General features: G+C 37.2%; 1 protein-coding gene across 3 annotated transcripts in view; it reads right to left on the bottom strand.

Annotated features, from left to right (window-relative positions):
* GRM5 (glutamate metabotropic receptor 5) overlaps positions 1 to 26,383 on the bottom strand; it is a 263,845-nt gene that overhangs the window by 126,945 nt on the left and 110,517 nt on the right. For all 3 annotated transcript variants that reach the window (XM_085304375.1, XM_085304376.1, XM_085304377.1), the window contains exon 2: positions 18,825 to 19,074. In XM_085304375.1, the coding sequence (XP_085160501.1) occupies positions 18,825 to 19,074 (250 nt within the window). The remainder of the gene's footprint in view (positions 1 to 18,824; positions 19,075 to 26,383) is intronic.

Raw genomic sequence — 26,383 nt, 5'->3', positions numbered from 1 at the left:
GTCTTCTCAGTAATCCACAGGCATAAATTTTTCTCATAGAGCCTGGACACTGAAAAGACATTTGAGGAAAAAAAAGATGGATTTCTTTTCAGGAAATGCAAAATGTGGGTTTGATTTTTAGCATTACCATGTGAGTTTGAACAAGTGAGTTAGGTAATATTATGCAGATGGATGTGAGCTCTTCTTTCCGTGCTTGAACTTGTTTAAATACAGTCGGCTTCAGACCATTATGCCAGGATAGCATTGAAGTTGAGTGAATATACCCTTCATTAGGGCACATCTTCATGTAAACCAGAGCTGTGGAATTTACCCACATGGTATATATGGCCTATGACTTCATTTCAGGCACTGAAATTGGCTGYTAGGTAATGTAATTTTCAGCTATAAAAGAAGTTAAGTACGGCAGTGCATTTGAATTAATGCATGGAAATGTGTTTCTCCCTATTAAAGGTCTTTGAAGCACTAAAGGCTATTCACAACATCCAATTTCGCRGTCTAACATTAAGTGATTAAGCTAATTGGCTAATAGACAATGGAGAGGATGATTTATAGAAGGAGCTATAGATTTCCCACCTAAACGTTAAATATACAGCATGAATGCTACCCAGTTTATCTTCCATACGAGCTAGTCTCACATGGGTCTTGAAAGCACGCTCATGGATCATTTTCKTTGTTTTTGTTTGTTCAGAGGACCCTGGGTAGAACAGATGGAAATCCCATTTTTATCATGGGTAAGAATATTCTGGAGTAATTTCAGAATCGATGAGCCCATATACCAAACAGACGGCAAGATGGGACTGGCCAACCTGAAGCCCAGGACTGCAGTCTCTTGCCTGTCACAGGACCCAGCACACCAGATATGGTCCCCAAATGAAAAGACAACAGCAGAGAGGTCCAAAAAGTGTATGTTAAATTTAAGGGGAATTGAGATCAGGGCACAAATAAAGCCCAGAAAATGTCTCTCCCTATTGCCATCTCAGTATTTCTGCAAAACAAGTAGGCAGCCCAAACGCTTAGTTCAGAACACGCTTCATTCCCTTACAATGATACATCGTGCTTGAATAAAGCTYTTCTCTGGTATTTTTAACCTAGTGACTCTCCTTCGCTTGCTTTTTCAGCCTGCTAGAAGCTTCTCTGTGTTGTGAACTCTCTGGCGTGCCAGCAATTCAGCTGCCATAACAAAATGCACAATTTGAAAGAACTTGTTTTTAAATTAGTGTCATCATGAGATATTCATTCGCAAACTGCTTATTTATCATCTGACATAGATTTCCATGATAATTCTCAATTACTTTACTTATTGTTCTTATAGGACACTGAAGTCATCAGAAAGATGATGCACATAAGCAAAAAAAAAAAAACAAAGAAAATATGTCAAAAGGGAGAAAAAGTATTAATGATATGTATATGCCTCAAGTACCCAAGAATAGAACCGGTTCCAGGATTACAGAATGGAAAAATCCAATTTTACCATGGTTAGAGAAAAAGACCTTATYATTCTGATGGTCCCTGAGGATCCACAGTCAATGCACTTTCTGAATGTAGAATTTCTCTTGTCTCATTAGAAGTTTGAAGAGTTATAAAAAGTTTTCACTAACCCAATTGGAAGAGTAGTTGAACATTTCCACAAAARGCTCTTATCACACTCAAACTTTTTGTCTGGCATGAAAAGTTTAGTTTYCTAGGCTTTTTGTTGTTGTTGTTTTAATTTCTGATGATTACAGATGTTCTGAGAAACAAAAATACAGTGCCAAAGAAATAAGTCCAAAATTTTTCATCCTGAAAATGTAAACATGGAACTCTGCAACTTTTCAAACATCTTTTTTTTTTCTATTTCTGATCTCCTCTCAATGTGTTAAAACAGACACATTCTACAATCATTTTTAAATTTCAACATAGTGGATTTTTGCTGTGCTTTTTTCTCATTCTAAAAAGACCTAATATACTACTGAAAGTGACCCTCCAAGTTTGTTTCATGTAAATCATATAAGACACTTAAAAGAGGCTGTACGAATTGTTTCTATTAAAGTATTTCACTACTTTTTCAATACATTTTAGTAGATCAAGTACAAGGAGATCTAGATCACTACTTATGGGAGAATATTTCAGAAAATATGCCACATGTCCTAACTGTGTCTTACTAAATCCCATYGGAATTCCTTCAGTGATTTTAAGGAACAAAATGAAAGATTCATAATCAGAATTTGCTTTGAGTGCTTGTACATTAATATTCAGACACCTGTTTTTTTTAATAGAAACATGGAATCCTATATAGCAACCGTAAGTTTATTGATTTTAGTGACCTTCTGTGGACTTCTTGAAGTAGCAGATGAATCTCAAAGGTTTACAAAGCACAGGTTGAAAACTATTAATGYAGATTACTGCACAATCCTACAATGTGTTAGTGCTATGAGGAAAGGATCATCAGCATCTGCAGACAAGAATCTAATAACTCAGTTTCCATTCTGTCTTTTAGTGCTTCAGACTGCATTGGTTCCCAGTTCCAAAGCCCACTGAATTTCAGAGAAATTGAGTGCTAGGATTATTAATTGTAGAAGAAGGAATTATGAAAGTCTCCAGCTTTATCATTAGCTGGATGAAATATTTTAAAACAGTGTTTTAGGTTAATTTTTCACTTTATACAGAAAGGGATTTGTCTCATTTTGCACATCCTCATCAATGCTGAGAAGATGTAATAATCTCTAGGTTAGTATTTCTGAACATAAAACTGGATAAAACACAATCCTCCTGGTTACAAAAGCTCAGTAATGAATGCTACGAATGAGATTGATTTGTTCAAAACAGTAACTTATATGATGTTGAGCACTCTCAGAGCTTAATATGTTTTTTAGATTGCTGAAATAGGACTGTGAATTGCTAAATAACAAAGCTCTCTTACCCAATCAATAGTAATCTGGCACGGGTTTCTAATACATAGCAGTTGGTTAGTCTCAGCTCTCTAACCTATCACTTGAAGAGCATATCRTTTAAAGAAGACAAACTGAATGGATAGTATAAAATCTACAATTGTCGTGTAATTAAGAATTTTTCATTTCATAAAACTAGCTTTGGGTAAAGAGCAAGGCACATACAGAAAAATCAGGTTTGTATTTGTTTGTATGTAGTTCTAGACTAAGATAATTCAAGACTCCAGAGAAATTCCCTTGAATCACTATTAACACAAACACAGGACTTGTTTCAAATGCAGAAGAAAACTCTTTGTTAAAGTACTTATTTCATTTCAACTGATTTTTTCAATAATCGTGTCTACTGGAATACAAAATTAAATTTAGAAGATCATTTACTATATCTCAATTAAATACCAAAGACTGTCAGAACATCTCTGAGATCTTATAACAAGGGAGCCATTAGAGTGTTAATTCTGAAACAAAAGACAAATTGTGTCGTATGTTTTGCACGGTGGCTCTGAGTTTTGAAGCTGTTTATATGAAGAGCGACTGAGATCGATCTCTGATTTACATGACTTTTTCACTTCTGAATGCTCAAATTCCCACATCTTTTTAAATACAGGAAAGAGGTAGAGAATGAAACAGTTGAAATATTCAAATACTTGAAACCRAAAAAAATGTAAAACTACTTTACTAGGAACAGTGATTAGTATCTATTATAATATTACTTTAGAATATAGGTTTCATAGGCATAAACTGGGGGTCTGGTGTGTTCGGATCTCTATAGTCAGAGAGCACATAAAAGGCAAATATAACAGAAAAAAACAATATATACACATAGCCAGACAGGAAATACAAAGAAAGAATGTAATGAGGGAACATGATAGGTGATGCTCTTAGTATGCTAATTCTTGCCATTCTTTGTGTAGGAGCGTGGAGTAGAACATTCAAACAGAGAATTTAAGGAGGTTAAGACGTTTTGTGGACATTTCTAAGGATCACTTCCCAGCAATAATGGGCTGCTGTGTTAAAGATTGCTTTACATAAATTATGTCTCCTGCTTAAATACTCATGCACAGCAGCTTAATTTATAAGGGTTACTTATTACTTTTCCTTATGTTTCACACAGAATAAGCTTAGCAGTTAATGTGAAATTAATTTCTCTCTCRTCAAAAAATAATAATAACAGCAAAAAATACCCTGAAGCAGTCRAAGAACAGAAATGTTTATTGATATTGCTTACAGCTACTATGTCTGATTTGAGAGCCCACTTAAAAGCCATTTTTAGAATAGCGGTGAGAATGAAATCCCTAAAGTGATACAACCATAATGAAATGTTTTGAATCACAAGAAGAGAGAGTAATGTCCACAAAAATAATAATAAAAAAAAAGATGTAAAGACTAAATTATATGGTRGAAAAGTACTGTAGCTGTGGCATCAAAAATAATTTAGTTTGCATAACTCTGAAGGGTCTTTTAACTACTGGAGAATCTTTTCTATTTTTCACAGTACCCATTATTAGAATTGGAGACTTCTCGTGTGAAAGTCATTTTCTATCAAAATAAAAATTATTATTTTCTATGATGTAAATACTTTCATGGAAAGTTGTTCATCAYAAAATTTCAATAAAAGTTCTGTAACATTTCCATTAATGATACTGATAATCAAATTTCTTTCAGTAGAAGTCTGTTCTGAATGCTTCAAATGAAGCTTTCCACTGATACAGATTATGAAGACAAAACAACCACACACAACCTTGCACTATTTCTATAAAATTCATTTCCAAAACTGAGGAGTTCGGAGTATCCTAGCAGGCAAACTGCAAGAGTCTAGAACAAGTCTTAAAATGTCACTTGCTTTCTTCYGATATTAGATATTCACTTGCCACAAGCTTACAAACTGTTAGAAACAATTACTCAATATGAGATTGTGATTTCTGCTTTTGAAGCCCTGAAGGAGAGGATCATAACTACAGTTGTTACATGCAGGCAATATGAAGTAATCTTAGYAACTGTTTGGTAATTTTACGCATCTAGATTCACTTTGATCTGGCCCCGAGAACTTCCAACCATGTAAAACACTAGAAAGAGCCAGTCCATAACATTCGTGGAAGCTGACAGAATCAGAATGGGGCTGCAATCAAGGGCAGAAATCAAATTTATTCTTCTAAATTTCTTTTTTTGAGATTCACAGATTGTAACTGTTTCAAACTTCTGGAGTTTGTACACCTGGGACAGGCCTTTACAGGAATTCCCAACGCTAGAAAGATTTTCGATATTTGATTCTTCAGAGTTGAAGGGGAAACGCACTGCCCCTATTTTGGAGACTCAGCTATCTCTATTACACTGTATTAGCTGAATTAATGTATATAGCTGAATTTTTGAATGTAGCTGAATTTATTGTACTCTTTTTCTTCTGGGAGAAAGAATTCAAGGTAAAGAATTCTCTGCCTTGAACACGAATATGTCCCTACTCTCAGAGCACTGGAACAGGTTGCTCAGAGAAGTTACGGACTCTTCCTCTCTGGAGGTATTCAACATGTGCCAGGATGCAATCCTGTACAACTTGCTCAACGTGCTCTGCTTGAGCAGTGGGGTTGGACTAGATGATCTCKAGAGGTCCTTTCCAACCTCAACCACTCTGTGAGTCTATGTCACTGTGACTCTTGAGTAGACTCACTCAGTAGACTATCTTTTAAAGAACAAGTTTCTATTAAATCTGTACCGGAGGAAGCACCTCACATCCGTTCACCCAACAGAAGAGCAATGGCACCTCGGTTTCCCAAGAAGYCTTAATGCCATCTTACTGAAGAGAGATAGCAGGAGAGAAGGATATTTTGATCAAGAGAGAAGGGTACTTTGATCAAGGTTTGTCTACCCTAATTTTCAGTGCGCAATCAATGTTAGGACGCATCACCCCAAATTCGCTTTATTGGCAACAGCAGGGGACAATTCATCCTACTTAACATCTGAATTGTATATGCACATGCTTGTATTCTTCTGCTGACTAATTAAGTAAGCTCATRCCAATTTAGCAATGGCCTTAGGTGAGATTAATCCTGCTCTTCTCCATCAGTGCTACAAAAGGTCCAGATATAAACCTATTTGAAGGAAAAGTGAGGATATGAATGTAAACCCACCACTAATTTATTTTAAAAAGAAATAAGACCTTTTCTCTAATATGTATAACTCAAGGGTCAGACAAGACCCATCTCAGGGAAGGTCAAAGAGCTTTTTCCAGCAAACATCTTGAACTCAAGATGAGCTTCCTTCACTGATAAATATGGCATTCATATGCAGCCTGTAATAGGAAAGACTCAGGGGAAAGCAGTTGTTTTCCTGCCTGAGATAGTCTATGTCCCGATCCTACCTGGATGCTTGAGCACTTCAGAGGCAATCTGAGAAGGAAGGTATAGGGTTTCCAGTGGTCAGTCAGAAACACCTTGAAGGCATTCCTGCAGGTTCAGTTTACTGCAACTGCCAAGGTATATTTATATTTAACAAAATGCAGGCTCACTGGTATTTGATACTGTTTGTTATTGCTGWTGTTCCCAGGGTGCTTCTTTGGCCTGCTGCTTGCTATTGTGAAATAGGAGTTAATGTTTTATTGAGTATAAATCATTTAGTCTTCTAGCTACAAGAGCACAACTAGAATGAAATACTAAACTGCCACAGACCTTCTGTCTGCCAGTAGCTGAAACCAGCATATTAAGTTCAACATAGTGTAAAATAAGGGGGAGAGTTGATTATAAAACATTAATTACCTTTACCAAGACCTTGTACTGGGAGATCCCCCATGACAAGGACTTACRGAGGAGCAAGAAGTAATTAGATTCCTGACAGAGCAATTGCTGAATAAGTAATTAAGCTATTTTCTTGCTACATAATATCCATTATATATTTTATAATAAAAAAGAGAAAAAATAGATAAATCTTCCTAAAAATTTCAGTTAAGAGATAACAGAATCAATTCTGTCGTCCATATTTTTTTTAAGAAATAATAATCCTGTGTTCATTATTATTCTTCTGTGTAAAGGAATTGCAGGTAATCTGATATTGATAGAACTGGATGAACAGCCCTTAKTTTGTCTTTTTGTTTTGAAACATTCACTTCTGTACAGGAATTTCTAGATATTTATGTTTCTAGTTGTTTGTATAAATGTCTACCAGCAGAGCAAGCAACTAAATAACATATTGKGGTATATTTCTTCTGGTTAAAAAACTCCAAATATATATTAATTGTACAGCTAAGAAAATCTTGCATTTTTTGACAGAYATTCTTCTCATTATATTGCTGATCTGACATTAAATCACAGAGTAATTTTCATTATGTCAGGAATGTTTAGTTAAAATAGGTTCTTGGGTAGTTAACATGAAATTTTTGTTCCTCAAATAGTTTCCAGGGGATGAACATGTTTCGCTGCAAAAAGGAAATTGATTTAGCCAGACTCTGAAATCTTTGAATACATGTACAGTTTGGAAAATCTATCAAAACAGAAACATATTTAGATTACTTTCTTTTAATTGCTAGGATAGGCATAATTTTATTATAGATCTGTATTAAAATCAGCTTAGGAAATAACGATTAGAAAGAGTCAACATCTGAGGTTAACCCTCATTTGTGTGTATCAACAGTCAGAGACAAAGAATATTTAACAGCATACTGATTAAAATGTATTAAATCATCATGTTTTACAGCTATACATTTCCCAGAGCAGAGATCACTCACTCATAACGGTTCAGCTAGTCCCTACTTCCTTCACTGATACTATGTAACACGAGTAAAGGTTGAAGGATATGGCCCCATAGTAAATATAGATTTTACTTATTATCTTTGCCTTCCTAATTAAAATATTGTTCATTTTACCCATCTGTTATTACTGGGTTTCTAATTAACAGGATAAAATTCAACAGAATTCAGCTTGGGCCTTATTCCTTGAAATAGGGCATAGCTTTTTTATCCTCTCTTCCTGAAAGCAGTATCKTCTTGCCAAGATTTATAATGTCTTTTCAAGACTGTAGTAAGTCAAATTCTACCAGAATGAGGTTTAGAGAGTTTGGGCATTTCAGCCACGTTATCAGCCGTCTTCAGCCTTAACCTCTGGAGACTCAACAGCTTCACTAGAAACCGTCAATTCAGCCATAGTGGGGTGGAAACGTGTTTGCTCTGTGTGGTACTTTGTCATTTTAATACAGTGACAGAAAAAGGAAGTACACCACAATTCTACAGACCAGAAGTTTTCATTACTTTTACTAAGATCTTTCCATAGTCGTTCAGCAGTGTTAGTGGGATGGGTTCCTCAGTATAAATCTTTTCTGCATGGGTAATGTTTGTACATTCAGATCTTTGCAGTGTTTTAGGTACTCCTAAATCACCTCAAAAGCAGAATTAGAGAAAGTCACTCTTTGTCTTTCCAATTCCTGCATTCCTTTTCCAGATTAAAAAAAAGGAACACATAACAAAAGCTATAAAGCTAAAACAAGTAAGTAAATACTGTTCTAACAGTCTCTTACTTCCTTTCCATTATCTGCCACATGCTTTTCTCTTGTTTACCTACTCAAAGAATTTCTAAGGAAGACAGAAAGAARGGTAGAGACAGACAGAATTGATGGGCAGATTTGCTGGGAGAAACGACTTTTTCCTGGACACTTGATCTGGAAGAGACGTGCTGTATCACGTGGTGCTAACATGGAGATACAAATCCCTTTGTCTTCTGCTCTCATAAATACYCCTTCTTTATCTACACACATGTGGATGGTTTGTGTGTTCACAGTTCCTAGGTGTGAACTCTAAGTTGGTGTGGATAAAGAGCTACATCATAAAACAAACGGACAAAAAATTAATAAGCCATGAAAAATAACACATTCACACAATATAGAGAAACRTAGTGAAAAGGAAACAGATCTTAACCTCTTATCAGTGTCTTCCAACTAGTCTCTCTTTTATTTCTCATTATGGTCATTATAAAGGAACAGAAATACACCTTTTTTTTTTTTCAAAAAAAACATGAGGCAATCATTAAATTGAAAGCACTGTAGGTTTACTTTACCTCTTTAACCAGAAGTCTATAGCTGTTCTCCTAAAGATMAGAAAATTTCAAGGACAAAGCTAGCTTTCATCCTGCTCAGAATAACTCTAAATCTTTCTAGGAATATATACCGAATCATGCATTCAGTCTTATTTTTAATGTTTTAAATAGCTATGTTTTATCGTGTAGCCTACACAATAATGGTGGAATGCTGGCATTTAAGCACTGAATTTCTTTTCATCTCTTGAGTTCTTGCTTTTAAGAAGAAAGTATCTCATTTTTCTCAAGTTTAAAAAGAAAATATTTTCATTGTTCCAGGAATATTTTTAGTTTCTTGCCTTAAGTCTCTTTCATCTTCAAAATGGGCTCAACTCAGAAAATTCTCAATGAGCATTGCCTATCACTCTTAGAAGATGAATTTGAAGAGAATATTCTTAAGTGAACTACTTTTAGTCTTCCTGAATCTTAAGAAAATACAGAACCTTAAAGGCAAGGGTAAGATCATAAGCATATATATCTTATGGGAGAGTAGAGATGCATCTATAAATGGGCACAATTTCCCAAGAATTCCATTGACTTTATCTCCTGCAGGACTGAACGTATGTGTCTGTTGGTAATGTGGAGATGTCTTTGAGACTGCCTCACTGTTTATTTTTTCAACTATGTAGGTCACCTCCTAGGTTTGTCTTTTGACAATGAAAATTTAAAAAAAAAAAAAAGATTCTTTGTGTTTTCTTCTGCCCTTTTCCTCCATATTTCATATCTACTGGGAGAATAGATATCTTGTGTTATTCCAAAGTGTAAAAYGTATTTTCTTTTTATACTGAAAGTTGTCAAGAGCAGACTGAGGATTAAGTCCTCAAATATATAAATGATAGACTCAGAAGGGCAGGGAATTAACTGCTACCTTTGTCCACAGGGACAAGAAGTWATGGACTCAAAAAGCAATAAAAAAAAAGTTGAACATTAAGAAAAGTATACGGAATAACTAAGCACAGGAATTAATTACTTGAGGAAGCTGTGAAATCCTTGTCTTGGAAGGACTGCAAACAACCATCCATCGTGCATGAATTAGGTAGAAATGAGCCTGCATTGCAGAAGTGAAACACTTCAATGACATCCTAAGGCTCCAGCAAGCACTATTTTCTACAATCCTGTGGAGCAGTCCTACAATCCTATGCAATGAAAGTCACCTTCTCTTAGATGTTAATGTCAGTCCTAAATAAGAAGATCAGATCCTTCAGGAAGTTAGTCATTTAACTGGACATGCTTTTGTCTTGTGATATCTGACTTGTCATGTCATTACAGAAGGGTATATTCATTATCAGCACCAACTAACTATCCATTTCTTGTTGAGCAAGACTGACTACTGAGCTCATTGCTGTAGTGTTGCTTTATGATAGTACTCAAACGATCAGAAGAACTTGGAGCTGTGTTGTCAAAAGTTCAACACAGATCCACAGTAAAAGATAATTTGCCCTGAGTTGCTCGCTGCCTAATGTAGTCATAAAAGACAAACTTACAGAAGGAGTGTGAAGCAATAGAAATGTGATGAGCCTGCAAAGTCACTAACAGTGATAGTGACAGTATTAGAACTAAAACTCATATCTCCTAGGCCGCAGTTCTGCATCCCTGACCTACCCTTGACCATACTTCTTCCTCTTTGCTCATTGTGCTACGGTTCACAAGGATTTTCCTTACAAAGCCATCACCTTTGATTTGGGAGTTTCCTGAACTGTAGATCAATGGAAGATTTAGGAATGCGCTGGAAGAACTTTGCTCCATGTTTGTTTGTTCTCAATTTTCTCCATACTGCTACTGTTAGCCATTTCCAGATGTAATACATTGGTTAGGTTTACCTTTGATCTGACAGAGGACAGCCATGTTTATATGCTTATGTTATGTTTTCAGATGTATATGACCTGCAGTTCCTCTCAGAAACATGCATATCTCCTACTGATGTAAGTAAAAAGTATGCTCACTTGCTAACGGGTGCACACACATTCCCTGATATTTCCTTGAAACTGTGTGAAATCCCCAGTGGAGATTTCTGTAAGCATGTAATGAAGACATTCCTCCGAACTTGGTTAGCGTATTCTCCCTCCTGTCTGCCTCCTTCCATAACCATGATTGTGAAATTGAATTGTATGATGCAGTATTTATTAAAGTAAGACAGACACAAAAGAACAATAAAAGGAGGAGACAAGAAATTAGGGTTGACTGTTTCAATTTGAAATCCTCCAAGCATTAGTTTGTGAGGGTCCTTAGTTACATTAGTCTTTTGTGGTTCATACCAAATAAATAAAGAATTTCTACTGATCATATCATTTCTAACATACTACATATCATTCCCAGGCTGGAGTAGCTGCGTCTCAGTGAATACTCCTTTCTGTGCAAATGGCCTCGGCCAGCTCTGCTGCTCCCTTCTGCAGAATGACACAGTTGGGAGAGGCTATTGGTAAACTTGGCCTCTGAGCTACAAGGCTGCCTGATAAAACATGACTGCATCAGAGCCGAGTCATTCTTTACCCACTAGTCTGGATATGCACCAACCCTGCTTTACCTCTGACTAAGGATACCATTTGGATACAGGAGGGGAGACAGCTTTTCACTTCCCCAGTCTTCTTTGCAACTCTGGAAAAGCAAACCTTCATTTTACTTTAAGTTCATTATCTTTTAGGTGGCAGTTAAGATTCTGACTTATGCTGCTAATTACAGTGCATTTAATTACAAGGTATAATATGATAGGTGCCTTCTTGGGCTACACATTGATATCTGAACAAGAGAACTCAGATATAAATGAGTGGGCTGCAGAAAGTTGTGTCAGACGCAACAACATTCAGGTGAGGCTGTAGCAGTCTCCKATCCAGTGTGGATTCAACAAAAAAAGAGCAGACTCCTTTCCCTGAAGCAGCAGAAATAACCAAAAATGAAATTAGAATATATTTCAGTTCTGCAGAATTTCATATCCTTATTCATTTCATAGAAATTTCGCAACAGTTGGACTTGATACAAACACAGAAAAAGGCATGTAAGCTACAGCATTCACATGCACCAACCTTTCAGGAGGGAAATTATTACGTCCTCTGTGGTGAGATCTTTCTTCATCTAACAGGCACTTTTGTAAGTATTACTAAAGATCTCTCCTTAAATTATTGAAAGAAAATCATTTCTCTCTGCTCATGTATCTTRCTTTAATTTCCCTTCAGCAAGAGCAGCCTTTTTTTGGTATCCGATCAGATTTTATTCATACATTGCTGAGTTTCCTATCTGTCACACTACTTTCTGGAACAAATAGTCGTCCACATTTTGTTTTTCTTTCTTATCTTCATTCCTATTACTCTCCTTCTACTTAACCCTTTTTGCTGCAACATCTGAGAGCCTCAGAATTGGTAATAATTTCCTCCAATCTCTCTCCACAGGAGCTAAATAGCTATTTTTTATTAGCAGAGATTCAGGACTTGGGAAGCAATTTGTGAAGGTTAGAGAATACTTGTGTTGTTTTGAGAAGAATGGGCACAGATTCTGAGTACAATTTCCTAATACTTGACTCGTTCTCGCTACCACCACGCTGCTCAACACTAAGCGTTTCCTGAGCTGCCTTCTACGCTCTTGCAGGAGCAACTTCATTTGCCTGTGATCATCACACTGCTAGAAGAGGTGTTCCTCCCATTACCCACCTTCAGCTGGACACCCTCTGCCAATCACAGCATGTTCTGGAGGGTTTCCCCACCCTCGCACACAGCCTAGTCAGACTCTTACATACCACACAATCTAGTGAGTTCTGAAAATGCACGRCATGATCCTTAGACTTTTCAAGGACCTTTATGGAAGAAGTTGTCAGATCCTGACTGCACTTCAAGGAGTGCAGTCTTCAAGGAATGGAAATTCTGTGGAATGGTCTTTAATTCTGCATATCCCATCCCTCTGCTTCAGATGCTGTAACTAAGACCTGTTATAGTAACATCTATAGAAGCCCTTTATTGAATAAATATCTAAATGCCATTTKCAGAATAACTCTGAATTTTGGCCAAATTTTTCCAATTGGAAGATTGAAAATGAGAATCAACATCAGAGTTCAAGGAATAATTTCCATCTGTGCTGGATTTTTTGACTGTATGTGTCCCATTTTGTCTTTTWATACAAAAGAAACTCAAGATCAACTTAATTAATTTCTCTTTTCATAAGAAAAAATAATTTCTCTTTTTTTCTGGTAGTTACTACCAGTTTTATATGATACATGATACACAAACTGGAATTTACAACATAAAGAGAAAAGCAAGTCTCAGTAATTCAGCTTTGCATTTAGAATGTCATTTTGAAGCCGGAGACCTTGAGTAATTTTTATATAGAGCATCACAAAATCACAGAATGGTTGAGGTTGGAAGGGAYCTCTGGTGGTCATGTAGCATGACCGCGCTCAAGCAGGGTCACCTAGAGCATGTTAGACAGGATCAATTCAGGCAGGTATTGAAGATCTCCAGAGAAGGAGACTCCACAACCTCTCTGGGCAACATGTTCCAGTGCTCCGTCACTCTCAGAGGAAAGTTCTTTCTCATATTCAAGCAGAACTTCCTGTGGTTCAGTTTGTGCCCGTTGCCTCTTGTCCTGTCACTTGCGCCACTGAAAGGAGTTCAGCCTCACCCTCTTGACACCCTCCCTTCAGGTACTTGTACACATTGATCAGATCCCCYCTCAGGCTTCTCTTCCCCASGCTGAAGAGGCCCAGCTCTCGCAGCCGTTCCTCGTAGGGCAGRTGCTCCAGCCCTCTGATCATCTTCATAGCCCTCCACTGGACTCTCTCCAGGAGCTCCATGTGTGTCTTGTCCTGGGGAGCCCAGAACTGGACACAGGRCTCRAGATGAGGCCTCMSCAGGGCTGAGTRGAGGGGCAGGATCACCTGCCTCCACCTGCTGGCAACACTCTTCCTAATGCACCTYAGGAGGCTATTGGCCTTCTTGACCACAAGGGCACATTGCTGGCTCATGGTCAGCTTGCTGTCTGTCAGGACTCCCAGATTCTTCTCCGCAGAGCTGCTTTACAGCTGATAACAACAACCTCCAGCYTGTACTGGACCCTGGGGTTATTTCTCCCTAGGTGCAGGAGTTGAACAGGGTGGGACCCAGTACTGAGCCCTGGGCAACTCCACTAGCTGCAGGCCCTAAACTGGACTCCACACCACTGATGACGACTCTCTGAGCTCTGCCTTTCAGCTAATTCTCAAACCATCTCACAGTCCACTCATCTAACTCGCACTTCCTGCACTTGACTATGAGGTATCATTTAGCTTTTGACGGTGTCAAAAGCCTTGCTGAAGTCAAGGTAGACAACATCCACCGCTCTCTCCTCACCTACCCAGCCAATCATGCCTTTATGGAAGGCTATCAGGTGGTTAAGCATACCTCTACTTTCCTTCCTCATTTCCCTCTTCCYCTCCTCTCCTTAAGTTAGGAGAAGCCCTACTATATCACATATAGAATTACAACTCCTTTGCAAAAGATCCAGTCTCTTGTTCTGTAGGTTTATACAATAGCTACTTTAAACTGTTAAATAAAACAAAGCAGGGACAGTTCTCAGGTCTGGAAGTAAAAGGCATGGCAAGGCCTGCATCCATATATTTTAACACACTTTGAGCCCAGAACAGACCATCTGTGTCCACACTGCCTTGTGGGAACAATCCCTGAGTGTGCTGTCACCAACACCGTGTCTGGATCCCATCAGAAGTGTTAGTTGCTACTGGCTAAAATAATGCTAGGGAGTACGTCAAAAAAAAAAAAAAATCCAGTACTGCAGTCTATTCTCTAACTCTATTTTATTTAGTACAGATGTAGTCGATGTACATAAGCTTAGTTGTGGCTAATATTTGTCTGGGCCAACTATTTAATACAATAAGAAACAGCTGAAAATCAACTAAAGACGAATTGTTTTATTTACACGATTAATATTCTGTATTTCTTTCTGAAATATGTTCCAAAATCAGTTATGCTGCTCTGTGAGCATATTATTTATTTTCTAATCAACTTTATCTGTAAGGATATCTCCTGGCATGTGACTTGTGGATGCTAGAAGTAATAAGCACTGATCGATGCATCCTGCTGCCCAATTAAGTTGAATAATGGTTAAGTTAAAAAAGTACTTTCCTTTACACTTAAAATCAACACACTCACCTTTTTATTTGAGGTTAAGTCCAATTCTTCAAGGTGCATCAGGTAAATATTTGCAAAGCATTTAAAATGTTTTCAATGAATCAAAAAGCTCTAGAATGCTACACTCACTAATGGCTCACCATCTTTCATCTCTGCCACAGGCAAGCAATGCAATTTCAGGAACTGCACTGCACATCAAGAGTGGAGTATTCATTGAAGGATATCTTTTCTCCTCCCTCTRTTCCCCATGCGGTTCTACAAGTGTCTAGATTTATTTGATAGGTATGCTTGTTGCCACTCTGTTTTCTGTTTAGTGGAGCATAAAACAGGTGACATGAAATTCATACCCTCCAAACTTAGCATTATTTGTGTAAGGCTTCAGTTGGAAATATTTAGGGGGAAAAAATGAGATATAGAAGAAAAAAGATTAGAGGAAGCAGAAAACTATGGAACTGCTGTTTGGCTTTTGGAATTTGGCCTTGCTGTGCATTAAAAATAATAACAATAATAATTCTCTATTTCACAGAAGAAAGAGAAAACCAAACACATTCGTGGGGGACCAGATAAGTACCCATTAGCAGATGAATTTTTTTATGTGTGTTTTTTTCTACACTTTAGCCATAGGCAGTCCCCCTTCTGGTGGCAATGTCCTATTTCTATATTAGTAGTACTATATTAGTTTAATGGGCAGTCCAGTGCAACTCCAGAATCAGAGCATGAATACATCTTATCCTAATCCTTTTCCTGTGTAGCTTTGCAAGAGAAATTAGCTGCATGATCCATCTTTTATTTAGCTATTTAGATGTAGTTTTTTTCCCTTCTGAGTGGTTTGAACCAACTGTTCACTTCAAGCTATTCTGGTTGTAAGTTTGTCCTAGTTCTGTTGTCAMGTCCATTCCAGGTGAGTGCCTTAGGTTTTGCTTCAGAAAATCAACCTAGCTATGGACCAACCATTACGCATTTATAACAAATAGACCCAAACAGCTGAATCCAAGAGAACCCTCTGGGTTCTGAGAAATGCAGGTTTAAATCCCTGCAGAATCTCAGGCCATCAGAGGACAAAGACATTACTGTAATACATCCCACCTCCCACCTATGTCAAGAAGCCTTTCTGCAAGGTGCCTTTTTTTTTTTTTTTCTCCTCCTGAGAAGCCTAGAGATTCTCCCATAGCGAAAGGAGAATACTTTTGAGGTAATGAACATTTCTGTGGAACAGAAATAACATTTCACAACCTTCTCTACTCCGCACATAAGTCTTGCTGAACTGAAACAAGTTCTCACTTCTGAGTAAGTGTGGTTAAAAGCAGAGTAAAAGTCCCTAGCAGAGAAAGCTGAATGTTTTATGTCTGCTTAGTAGCTATTTTTTAATACCAGATCTGAACAGTTCTTATTGAAAGAAGAAGGGATGATCCTAGATCCCAAGGGCAGAAACATATATAGAGGGAATACCGTACTCCACCTGTCCTCAGCTGAAATACAACATAGAAATGTTGTGGTTGAGTGACAGACCTGTTGCTGGTGCAACTGATTTATATCTGCTCTCCAGAAGCTACTAGTTGGGGACAGGTTAACCTATGTCTGAGTGACCACTTCTCAGCCTTTGCCTCAGAATTTCAGTGTCTGTCAATAGAAAGGATGTAAAAGGTCTCCCTACACATCTCTRTTCCTTTCTTTCTGAGCACTTCTATTTCTTGCTATGTTTTTRAAAAATAACCTATATAATATTGCCACAGACAAGGGTGTACATAAATTAGTYCAATAGAATTGAAAATGTGTTTTTTTCTTTTTTTTTTTTAACTCAAAAAAGTTTAGCATTTTGGCTTCTGAAGGAAATTATCACTTTTAATATACTGGCTGTAAGCCAGTACTGAAAAAAAAMCCCTCTCTTTATAATTAGGCATGGCAATTCCCCTTACAGCTAGAAACAGAGATTTTTTCACTGAACAAAAGCCAGTTCTCTCTAGACCTTGSTTTTTGGAAGAGCTCTAAGCTGTGTTCTCTAGTCTTATTCACWGTCATCAGTTCCTAAAGTCCTTAATCATAAAAGAATCTCTGAGGGCTAATTCTAGTGCTGTTGTGCGTAAGTAAATCCCATACAAAATTAAGTGTGATTTGAAATCTGCAGGATCTAAGAGCAACTGTAACTTTTGAAAAATGATATTTTGGTCCTTCTGAATTTACAAGGTGTTGCAATGAAGTGACAGCTTCTTAGGTTTAGGAGAGAAAAAGACAGCACAGGTCTTTCAGCTGGCAACAGTTCCAGATGAAGATAGTGGAGGTGGCATTTGCTGCACTTTGCTCTTGATTGCTAGCAAGTAGGCYTTTCCAACTGAGCTGGTTATCTAGAAAGTCTCTATGCAAGCCCCTYTCTAGAATGTGATTCCTCCGAGCTACTTTAAACAGGTTTGTTACAAATAATGCCTAAGAAGGTCTTGTTTTTCTCCATTGACTATAATGACAATCCTGACAACTAACTCGCATAGAAAGATATAAAAAATAGATATCTTACTRCGCTTAGGTGATTCTCACTGAATCACTGAATCTCACTGAATTCTCACTGAAGGGCTGTAGTCCCTTCAGAAGTCAGGCAAGAAAAAGATCAAGATAATCCATAGAAAAGTTTATTGAGCAAATACATTTTAAAAGAAGATCAGCCATAGTAACTGTAAGATGGAGAAATAAGTAAGCAATTTACATATCAAACTACGAAAAAAGCAGGTTTCCACAAAAGAATAATGAAGGAAGAAGAGTCTCCTACTGTCATCTATCTCCTTCCTCCTTTGCCTGAGGTGGAAGGGCAGCTGTGTACCACAGGATGCTTTGTGAACAGAGGCTGATGTGCTACCAGCAAAGAGAGTCTAAATGTCATGGCTTTCAAACCAGCTGGGCAGAGCTGCACTTCTTACATGATTCTGTGATGGTCGTACCAAGGCAGCTAGTTTTACTGACATTATTTTATTCCTGTTSCCACACTGTTCATAAGGTCATCCTTCTACTATCGACACCAGAATGACAGCAAAGCACAGTAGTTGACGGTTGGTGGGCTCTGTTTTGTGGTGAGACACTCTGTTTTTCTTATTTCATCTTAGATCCATTTGCTGATGTGGCAAATACAAAGGTCCTCATAATATACATCAGTATCTTCTATTTCTCTGCAAAACTGTCCCAGAGTCTTTCGCTGCTGAGTAAAATACAACTGAGTGAGTTTGCCTTTCTCCCCTTGGTAGTTAGGGAAAGAATCACTGGAGCCACAGAATGCCATTATTATCATGCATAAGAGAAATAATTATTATAATCCACACAACAGAAACAATCACCTATACATTGCCTTCAGGACAGTAGGCACAGATCAGCCCATTTGCTCCAGAAGTAAAGAYGGTGGTTAACACTCTCTTCCTTTTGAAGAGACCTCTTTGAAGACACCTGAGCCAGAGGTCAGATCAATTCTTAAAACATGATGTGGCTTAAAGTGATGTGAATAAAATGGATGACATAAATCAAATACTCGTGTGTCAGTCTTCCCTTACACAATGCTGTTATTAAGACTGGCTAAACAGACTTGTGTTTGCCTGGAGTACATTTGAGAATGATGTATGTCTATTGTATATGTGCCACTAAGACGTGGTCTAGTGACCATGAGAGACCGTGAGAGACCGTGTTTTATGCATGCTTGACTGGACTATCTTTTATTTTGCACCACTTGGAAAAGAGACCGGCTATAATTGCACCTTATTACTCACCTGCCTAGTAGCAAAAATTCTCCAGCAAGTCCCAGGCGCCTCATAGCCATTAACAGCCCCCTCACAGTCATGCCTTCGCAGAAGCAGGCGACCACTCTTGCCTTGGGCAGATGGCTCCGTAGCTTTCGCAGCAGCTTGTCAAAGCTCTGTTCCCCAGCATTGCTGTAGATCTTGTAGGAGTGTGCAATGCAGATCCCTTCCTTGGCTGACATGTCTTTGAAAGCTTCCATTCCGCTTTCACCATAGTTTCCTAAATACAAACAGAAACATGTATGCCTATATTAAGATTTGCAGTCCTTTCTTGCTTTGGAAACAATAAGGAATTTAAAGAATACATAATGCATTTGCAGAGAAATCAGTGTGCAAATCTTTACAAAACAGCATTAAGATTTTATTTATCTGTTTTTAAGCCAAGATCCTCAAAGCCTCTTAGGAACCTCAATTGTCTTTAGGTACCTCTGTCTCTATTGTAACCAAAGAGGTTAAGCCCATGAATATCTGTGTGTCCAGATGTCTACAATAATATATAATAAATTACATACTCCTTTCTGATTCTCTTTGCTGAATGTGGTCAGTTGCTCTGGAGTTTTCTTCAAAAAATCTAAAAATAAATGCTATACTGTATTTTTAGGTGTAGCATTTTGAATATTTGCAAAACAAAACAATGACTAAGAATAACAGGACCTTATAATGCAGTCTGAACGCCAACAATATTTTAAGTACACTGAAAGATAAAAGTTATCCTGTGATGAAATTTCTTCCGGTGACTCAGGAGAATGTGTGGCAAAACTGAAAATTAGCATTACAGAGATCACAAGAGCACAGAGGAACTAAATGTACTTCTATTGTTTTTGTTTTTTTTAATTAAATGTCAATCACTCCAACAGAATAATCTTCACAATTCCTTTCAAGCTATTCTTCCCCTCTGGAAAAGTTGGCAGTTAATATCAATAGATACATTTATTGTTCTTTGTCATATCTCATAGAAAATTTCTTCCCTGCCAGGCCTACAGAAAAATCATGGCTCTTAAACAGTGAATATGCCGGTACCACCAACAATCATACGGATCAAGACTGTCCTTTTGCTTCCCTGTGTGTCTTCCTCTAGCTTTCTAAATCTGTTTCTTGTTTTGTTTAAATCAGAGGGCCTTTAAGGTAGAAACTCTCTCTTACCCAAAATAATGTCCTAACTTCTGAATAGTGTTCCACAGAAACACAAATTAATAAGACTGAGCATTAAGGTAACACATTGCAAGGAACTGCTTATCCTTCAGTTATTTCTGTCAGCTTGTATGCAAAAGAAATTGCGAAAGGAAAAACCTTCTTTGCCTACCAGCATAAGAATATAAAAGCACTGACACTGAAAATGCATGTGAAGTAGTGAGAATTGAAAAGCTGGCTGTCTCTGTCCTCATCTGTTTTCATGGCCTTGGGCCCTGGATCCACCAGGCACTCTGTGCCCATCTGTGYAATCATCCCTATCACTCTGGCACTAGAGTTTAGAGGCTGAATGAGACTCTGCACTGTTTGTATATGAACATAAAAGGCTCTCTCTAGTTTGAAGATCTTGCCATGGGAATAGTCAAAAGAGACAAAGAGTAGAAGAAAGGCAATACTATTATCTTCACTTCATATTAGGAATGAATCACTGAGACCTTATGAGATTTCCAAATGGTACCCAACCAGAACAGGAGGCTGCATGCTGATCCCCTCAGCTAACACGCACCAACTTTCACTTTCCTYTCTGCTGCGTAAATCCATTACTACGCAAATCATGCCTGGACAAAACGTCGTAGGATTTTCAAACTCGCTTGTTGCAGTGCTTTCTGGGAATGGTAGATCAGGTTCCCCAAGCTTCCCCATGTGTCATGCTCCGAGGGCAAGCTACACTTCCAGTGCTACATCAGCATCAAGCGATTCCCATGAAGCAGTTCAACTGGAGGRCAAAGACGTGATGCATCATGAAAGATGTTGTAGAGCCTCAGAACTCAGAACGAAGGAAAAATGGGGGTCAGTCATTTATAACTTCTATGAGGCCTTGAAGCCATCTAAATTAAAATTAAGTTGCTTGTTAGGAAATAACTACTTTTTTAAAGAATATTCTCATTTAGCTCCATCTTGATCAACATTAAATGTTTTGGTTTGCTGTTTCTCAGTAAATAAAAAAGCAGCATATCTAACATTACTATGGAACATTTTGCAGAATTTTGAAGTAAAAATGTTCCATGCTATAGCACAAGGAAATTGAAATTCTAAAGGCTTAATTTTCTGTCAAAAAATGTCAATGKAAAATTCCATAGTGAGGTCTAATTAACTTACAGACCTAGATCTCTTCTGTGTYCCAAACACTGAACCGTTTGTTTGGAAGCGTTATGAAAGTACAAACTGTTACCCTGAGGCTTCCCATAAAGCCGAAAGTAGATTTAATTACAATACTGAAAAAGTAGTAGCTCTTGCAGTGAACTTAAGGTGTATTAATTCTTTTACAGTCAAATGAATGTTGCTCTGGCACAAATCACGTGATCTGATCATTTATCAAAGTAGAGATATTTTGTGAAACCACACACAAAGCAAAGCCTCATCTCAAATGAGAGGAAACATGCTAAAATAYCAAGGCTACTTAACAAAGTGCTTTGGTTTTAACATTTGGAAGAAAAACATCCTGACATTCTAAATCTGAAAGTGACTAAGTTCTCCAGCCGGGAAAACTAGAGCTGCATGGCATGAGTTCAAGGGAGTTTTGGTGAAAACAGAAAGCAGCTTTGCTTCACGATGCTCATACAAATCCACCAGTGGAGCTCTTGTCATGATCGTTGCTGATTAAACTCTACTTAATTAATTATTCATAGTGAATTCCCTGGTTGTGGAAAAAGGTTTGATGAGGTATGTATATTTAATCTGAGCTATACTATRGGGATAATGAATACTTCTTGATGGAAAAAAAAAAGATTTATTTTCCTTTATGAAAAATATTTATATTTCCTTTATGAGGAAAACTTGTGTGTGCATGAAGGTACAGGTGTAACATTAATAAGGAATGCTGGAGAAATTACATTACACCACATTTCCTTTCCTGTTTCCTTGAGGATGAGATGAGAGGTTCACAGTGYGAGAGCATCTCCATACTGTCTGTGTGGCGCTAGGTTCCTTATGATGTGAAAACTGTTGCGGAAGTCCTGTCCTGTGTCCTAGAACCAAAGCAACTTGTTCTGCCAGTCCCATGGGACAAAGCTACCTACCTTCTGGGAATCTATCCATTCCACTTTTAAATTTAATAAAAGATCCTAAAGAAAAAAATAAATGGAAGGAAAGGATTAATTTACTTTTAGTTAATTAATTCTAATTCAGCACGAAAGACTCAAAACTACACAAAGTACAACTGAAATGAAATGTAGTCCATCTATATTCATCTCCTCGCTCCCCACCAGACTCCGTCTCTATGTCCATGTTYGCAGGCTTGCACCTCTATATTGTGACTGTTTCTGCTGGAGGAGACAGCACAGGACGCGCCTCAACTCTTGAAATTTTGTCAGTGGCATAATCGGAGCTGCTAACTGATGCCTTTCAGAAACATGTCCTGTGCTTACAGCAACTGGGAGCTGGGCTCTTTCAAAACGCCAGTCTGAATCCTGGCTGTTGCCTACCTGCAAGTCTGGCCCTAAGCCCAGCTCAAATGCTGCTCCCATATGTCTGCATGTTTAAAAAAACCTTTGATTACATCATCATCCGAAAGACTTATCCCTGCTTCAGACTGGAATTTTGTTCTGAACTAAAGCATGTGCATCCCCACCTACAGTCTAACTACAACAATCTGTTAGCTCCACTTCCAATGAATCAGTACTAGAAACTATTAAGAAGCTTAAAAAGAACAGACTGTGCTTTTTTCCAGATGAAGTTTAATATAGTACAGTATATAGTAATACTTAAAGCTGATAGAAAAGAGCCAGACAAACTGCATGTTGCTCTTGCTACTCCTCTTGCCTGGAAATTGAACCAGTTAAACTATCTGAATATAAATTGCTAAGTTCTTATCTGCATTACAAAGCAAAACAGCAAGGTTTTCAGTAAAAAAAAAAGAAAAAAAAAAAAAAAANAAAAAAAAAAAAAAAAAAAAAAAAAAAGGACATCTGCTCTGTCACACTGAAGGTTACCAATATGAGATAATAAATTCTTTATGGCCTAATGGAATAATGAGCTACATTTTCTCCTACTCAGGGATTTTTGAGATGTAACTTTTTTTTTTAATCTAAGATTCTTTTTATCATTGTCTTAATATGCAAATTGTTATCAGATAATTGTTTGATCTATAGGAGAGTTTCAGTGAACATAAACGAGAGCCAGCCTTTCAGAGAGATTTGAGATGCAAAATTGCTGTAGAYAGCATGCAGCGAAAATTCACAAAGTAGAAGAGGAGACTCAAGTGAAACTGAAGAAATGTATTATGTCATTTATTTAGCTGGTAATAATCCTGCTATCACAGAKCATATTTATTGAAGCAGAAGTACTACCATCATTTTTATAGACAGGGAAGCACAAAACACAGAATAATATTCTATGCTACGTCTGAGCCACACAAAAAAGCCAAGTCAGGTTAAGTTTCTCAGCAGATGTTTTGCAAGCAGTGAGGGAATTTAGAGCTGCATTTTTTACTAGCTTTTATTGGCACCAATAGGATGAACTTTGCCAGAAATATCTGAAAAAATCTAAGTAGGTATAATGTTGAAAATGTATGTGGGAGTAATGGAAGAAATTTATGAAAGGCAACATGCTGGCTGATTATCAAGATGATCTTCCTGAAAGTCAGGGATATGACTGTGTAGAATAGTTTCCCAAATGGGAGTTTTAGAAGGCTCTTTGACTCTTACGCTTGAAATTAATTATGACAAGTCAACAACAGATAAACTGGTACCATCAAGATATTGTCCATATTTAACAGCTGTGATTGCATGAGACTTGTACAGTTTAGTCATTCCTAAGAATAAAGACACAATACCATTTTATTTGTTTTTTGACCAACTACAGCAACCATGTTATGCCCCTGAGATAGTATGATGAAATCACAACCTTCCTGACACAGTTGTTGTCTGCAAATAGGACTGTGAAGGGTCTGAATTTTTCGTTATATGGGAAGAGTGGCAAGTTTCATTCCTAAAGGTACAAATCAAATGAAATCAAATCAAATGTGCATGAAATCCTGGAGTTGTCTGTATGTACTAAATATCTAAAGAACTATAACCTATTTTAAGCCCTCTAAAATATTTTATTTTTATTATTTTTAAAATGGGAATATATATATATATATGTATTCATAAAATTTGTAAAATAAAAAAAGTAGAAAGTAGCTTGTTGAAATATGCCTTTTCTACAGGTTTTCTTTCAAGAGGGATTATTGTTGGCATCAATGTCTTTCTCTCTTTTAATAAGCCATCATTTTTGCTCAAAATAAATTTCACTTAAATGTCTTCGACCAGATATTTTTCTTAATAATTGCTCTGAGACTGGGCTGCTTCACTTCAATTACCTTTTGTGCTAGATGGTAAGTTCAAGGCCTATGAGTTCTTTTTTTATAAGATGTTCAATCTGAAAGTCTCAATTTCATGCAAAGGTAATCCGGTTTGGAAGGGGTTTTTTAAAGTATATCTCTTTCTTTTTATTTTTTAACTAATCTCTAACAGTCTGAAGATGAGTAGCTAAAAGCAGCTCTGGGGAAATGGAATAAATCTAGAGCAGCTCTGATATTCCATCATCATGGTGCCACTTTATATTCCCAGTGCTGTGCCCCATTTGGAGCTGCACGCTGAAGCAGTAACTGAGGAAGCGGCTTCTTCGCGGGGCTGGTACAGAGCTGTGGCACGCAGCTGAGGTGGAAGACACTGTGATGATAACGTGGCTTGTTTTATAGAATTAACTTTCTCAGATGAGAGGTGGTTTTCTGCAAGGCTATGTTCTTTGGCAGAACACATGAAGAAGATGCATCTTTTGCTCCTCATGCAGAACTAAGCAACCATGTCAATGCAACATCACTCTGAAGAGCTACACAAGCAAAGCAGCCAAGCAGTGTTGGTTGGGCTTAGAGAGGTCTCAAACAGCTAGAAAACACAGCACGGGGAAAAAATCAAATTAATTAATAGTTAATTAATTAACTGTTAATTCTTAATTAATTAAATAATTAATATAAGAAAACTACCTATGCCACCCTTAAAACTTGAGCCCAGACAACCTCAAAGCAATTCAGAATGTATGAGCTAATGTCCAAGGCCTTAAAAAAACATGTAAAATAACTCATGAGTGCAGTTAGGATTCTGTTCTTACTACCCTTAACTATCTGCCAGATCATGCAGGTCGTATGTCTACTTGTCTATTCACCATTTCTACGCAAACAGTAAATTCTCTGAACAGCATTTATCTTGCTGTGTGTTCATAACACACAGACCCAAAAGGGATCCCGATATCACTTGTGGCTTGAAAGATGAAGACAATACAATTAAAGAGACATCAATATAAAGGAGCATAAATTACAACARTGTCATACTAGCTGCAAACTTAATTTCCTCTGTGAACATTTTTTAGATTTTTAATTTTTTGTCTTCAGAATCTCAAAAATACTAGTCAAACAAAAACACTCTCCCCTTCTAATCCTCTTAAAATTCAATTCAACTCAATTCAATTCAAYTCAATCCAATCCAATCCAATCCGACAGATAGAATTTATTTAAACGATCTCAACATATTTAATTTGGATATGGAATCATATTATCGTTTAACTGTAAATCTCATGTCACTTTCTATAATTTAGCTTTAAAACAAAATAAATATTCTGAATTGAGAAACTAGATTATTTTTACTTCAAAAATTATTAACTTATTTATTTTGAGATTTAAAAAAACCCAGCRTTTTAAATTAAGAAATTAATTGATCTATTTCTTGTGATGTTTTTGAGTTTTAGCTACCAAAACTTTACTAAGTACTTTCCAACAAGAAGGTTTCATGGAAAACTTTTTAGTCGAGCTCCATTCATGAGGTGTCCTTTTAAATAACTAACGTTTAAATCATTTTAGTGAATTAACATAATATACACAAAACATACCATAACTGTGKTTAATTAATTTAAATACATCTGTTCACGATCTCCTCATCTAAGAGGAAAAAAAAAATCAGAAAAATCAGTTTGATAGTGAAGTTTCTCATCTCCTCTTGGCTACTTTGAATTAATAAATTCATTCCCTTAAGAAAACGATGACCCAGTTCTGCTGTTTAATGCACCTCGTTTCTGTTTCCCTTTAAAATTATCATTTCATAACTATAGAAGAAAGACTCATTAAAACAGTGTTGTTATCTGAGAACAGGGAACAGTCTCCAAACATTTTTTTCTGAGCATTTCCTGGAAGACAGTTCACCTTCGATCCTTTTTGCTAACTGGGTACAGCTAGAGCTTTGGGGCCCTGCCCATGGAATGATATTAGAAGTCCTATGCTAAAGTCTGCTAAAGGATTTTAAGCTTGACAGATTTTGCTGAAACATGCTGCTGTCTCTGACCACTCTCCTTCTTTTCAGGCTGAA

The sequence above is a fragment of the Rhea americana genome, unplaced genomic scaffold, assembly GCF_003343005.1.
Source record: "Rhea americana isolate MKP2758 unplaced genomic scaffold, rheAme1 scaffold_208, whole genome shotgun sequence".
Taxonomy (NCBI): domain Eukaryota; kingdom Metazoa; phylum Chordata; class Aves; order Rheiformes; family Rheidae; genus Rhea; species Rhea americana.
Note: the sequence above shows the minus strand (reverse complement) of the source record. Positions and strands in the feature narration are given on the sequence as shown.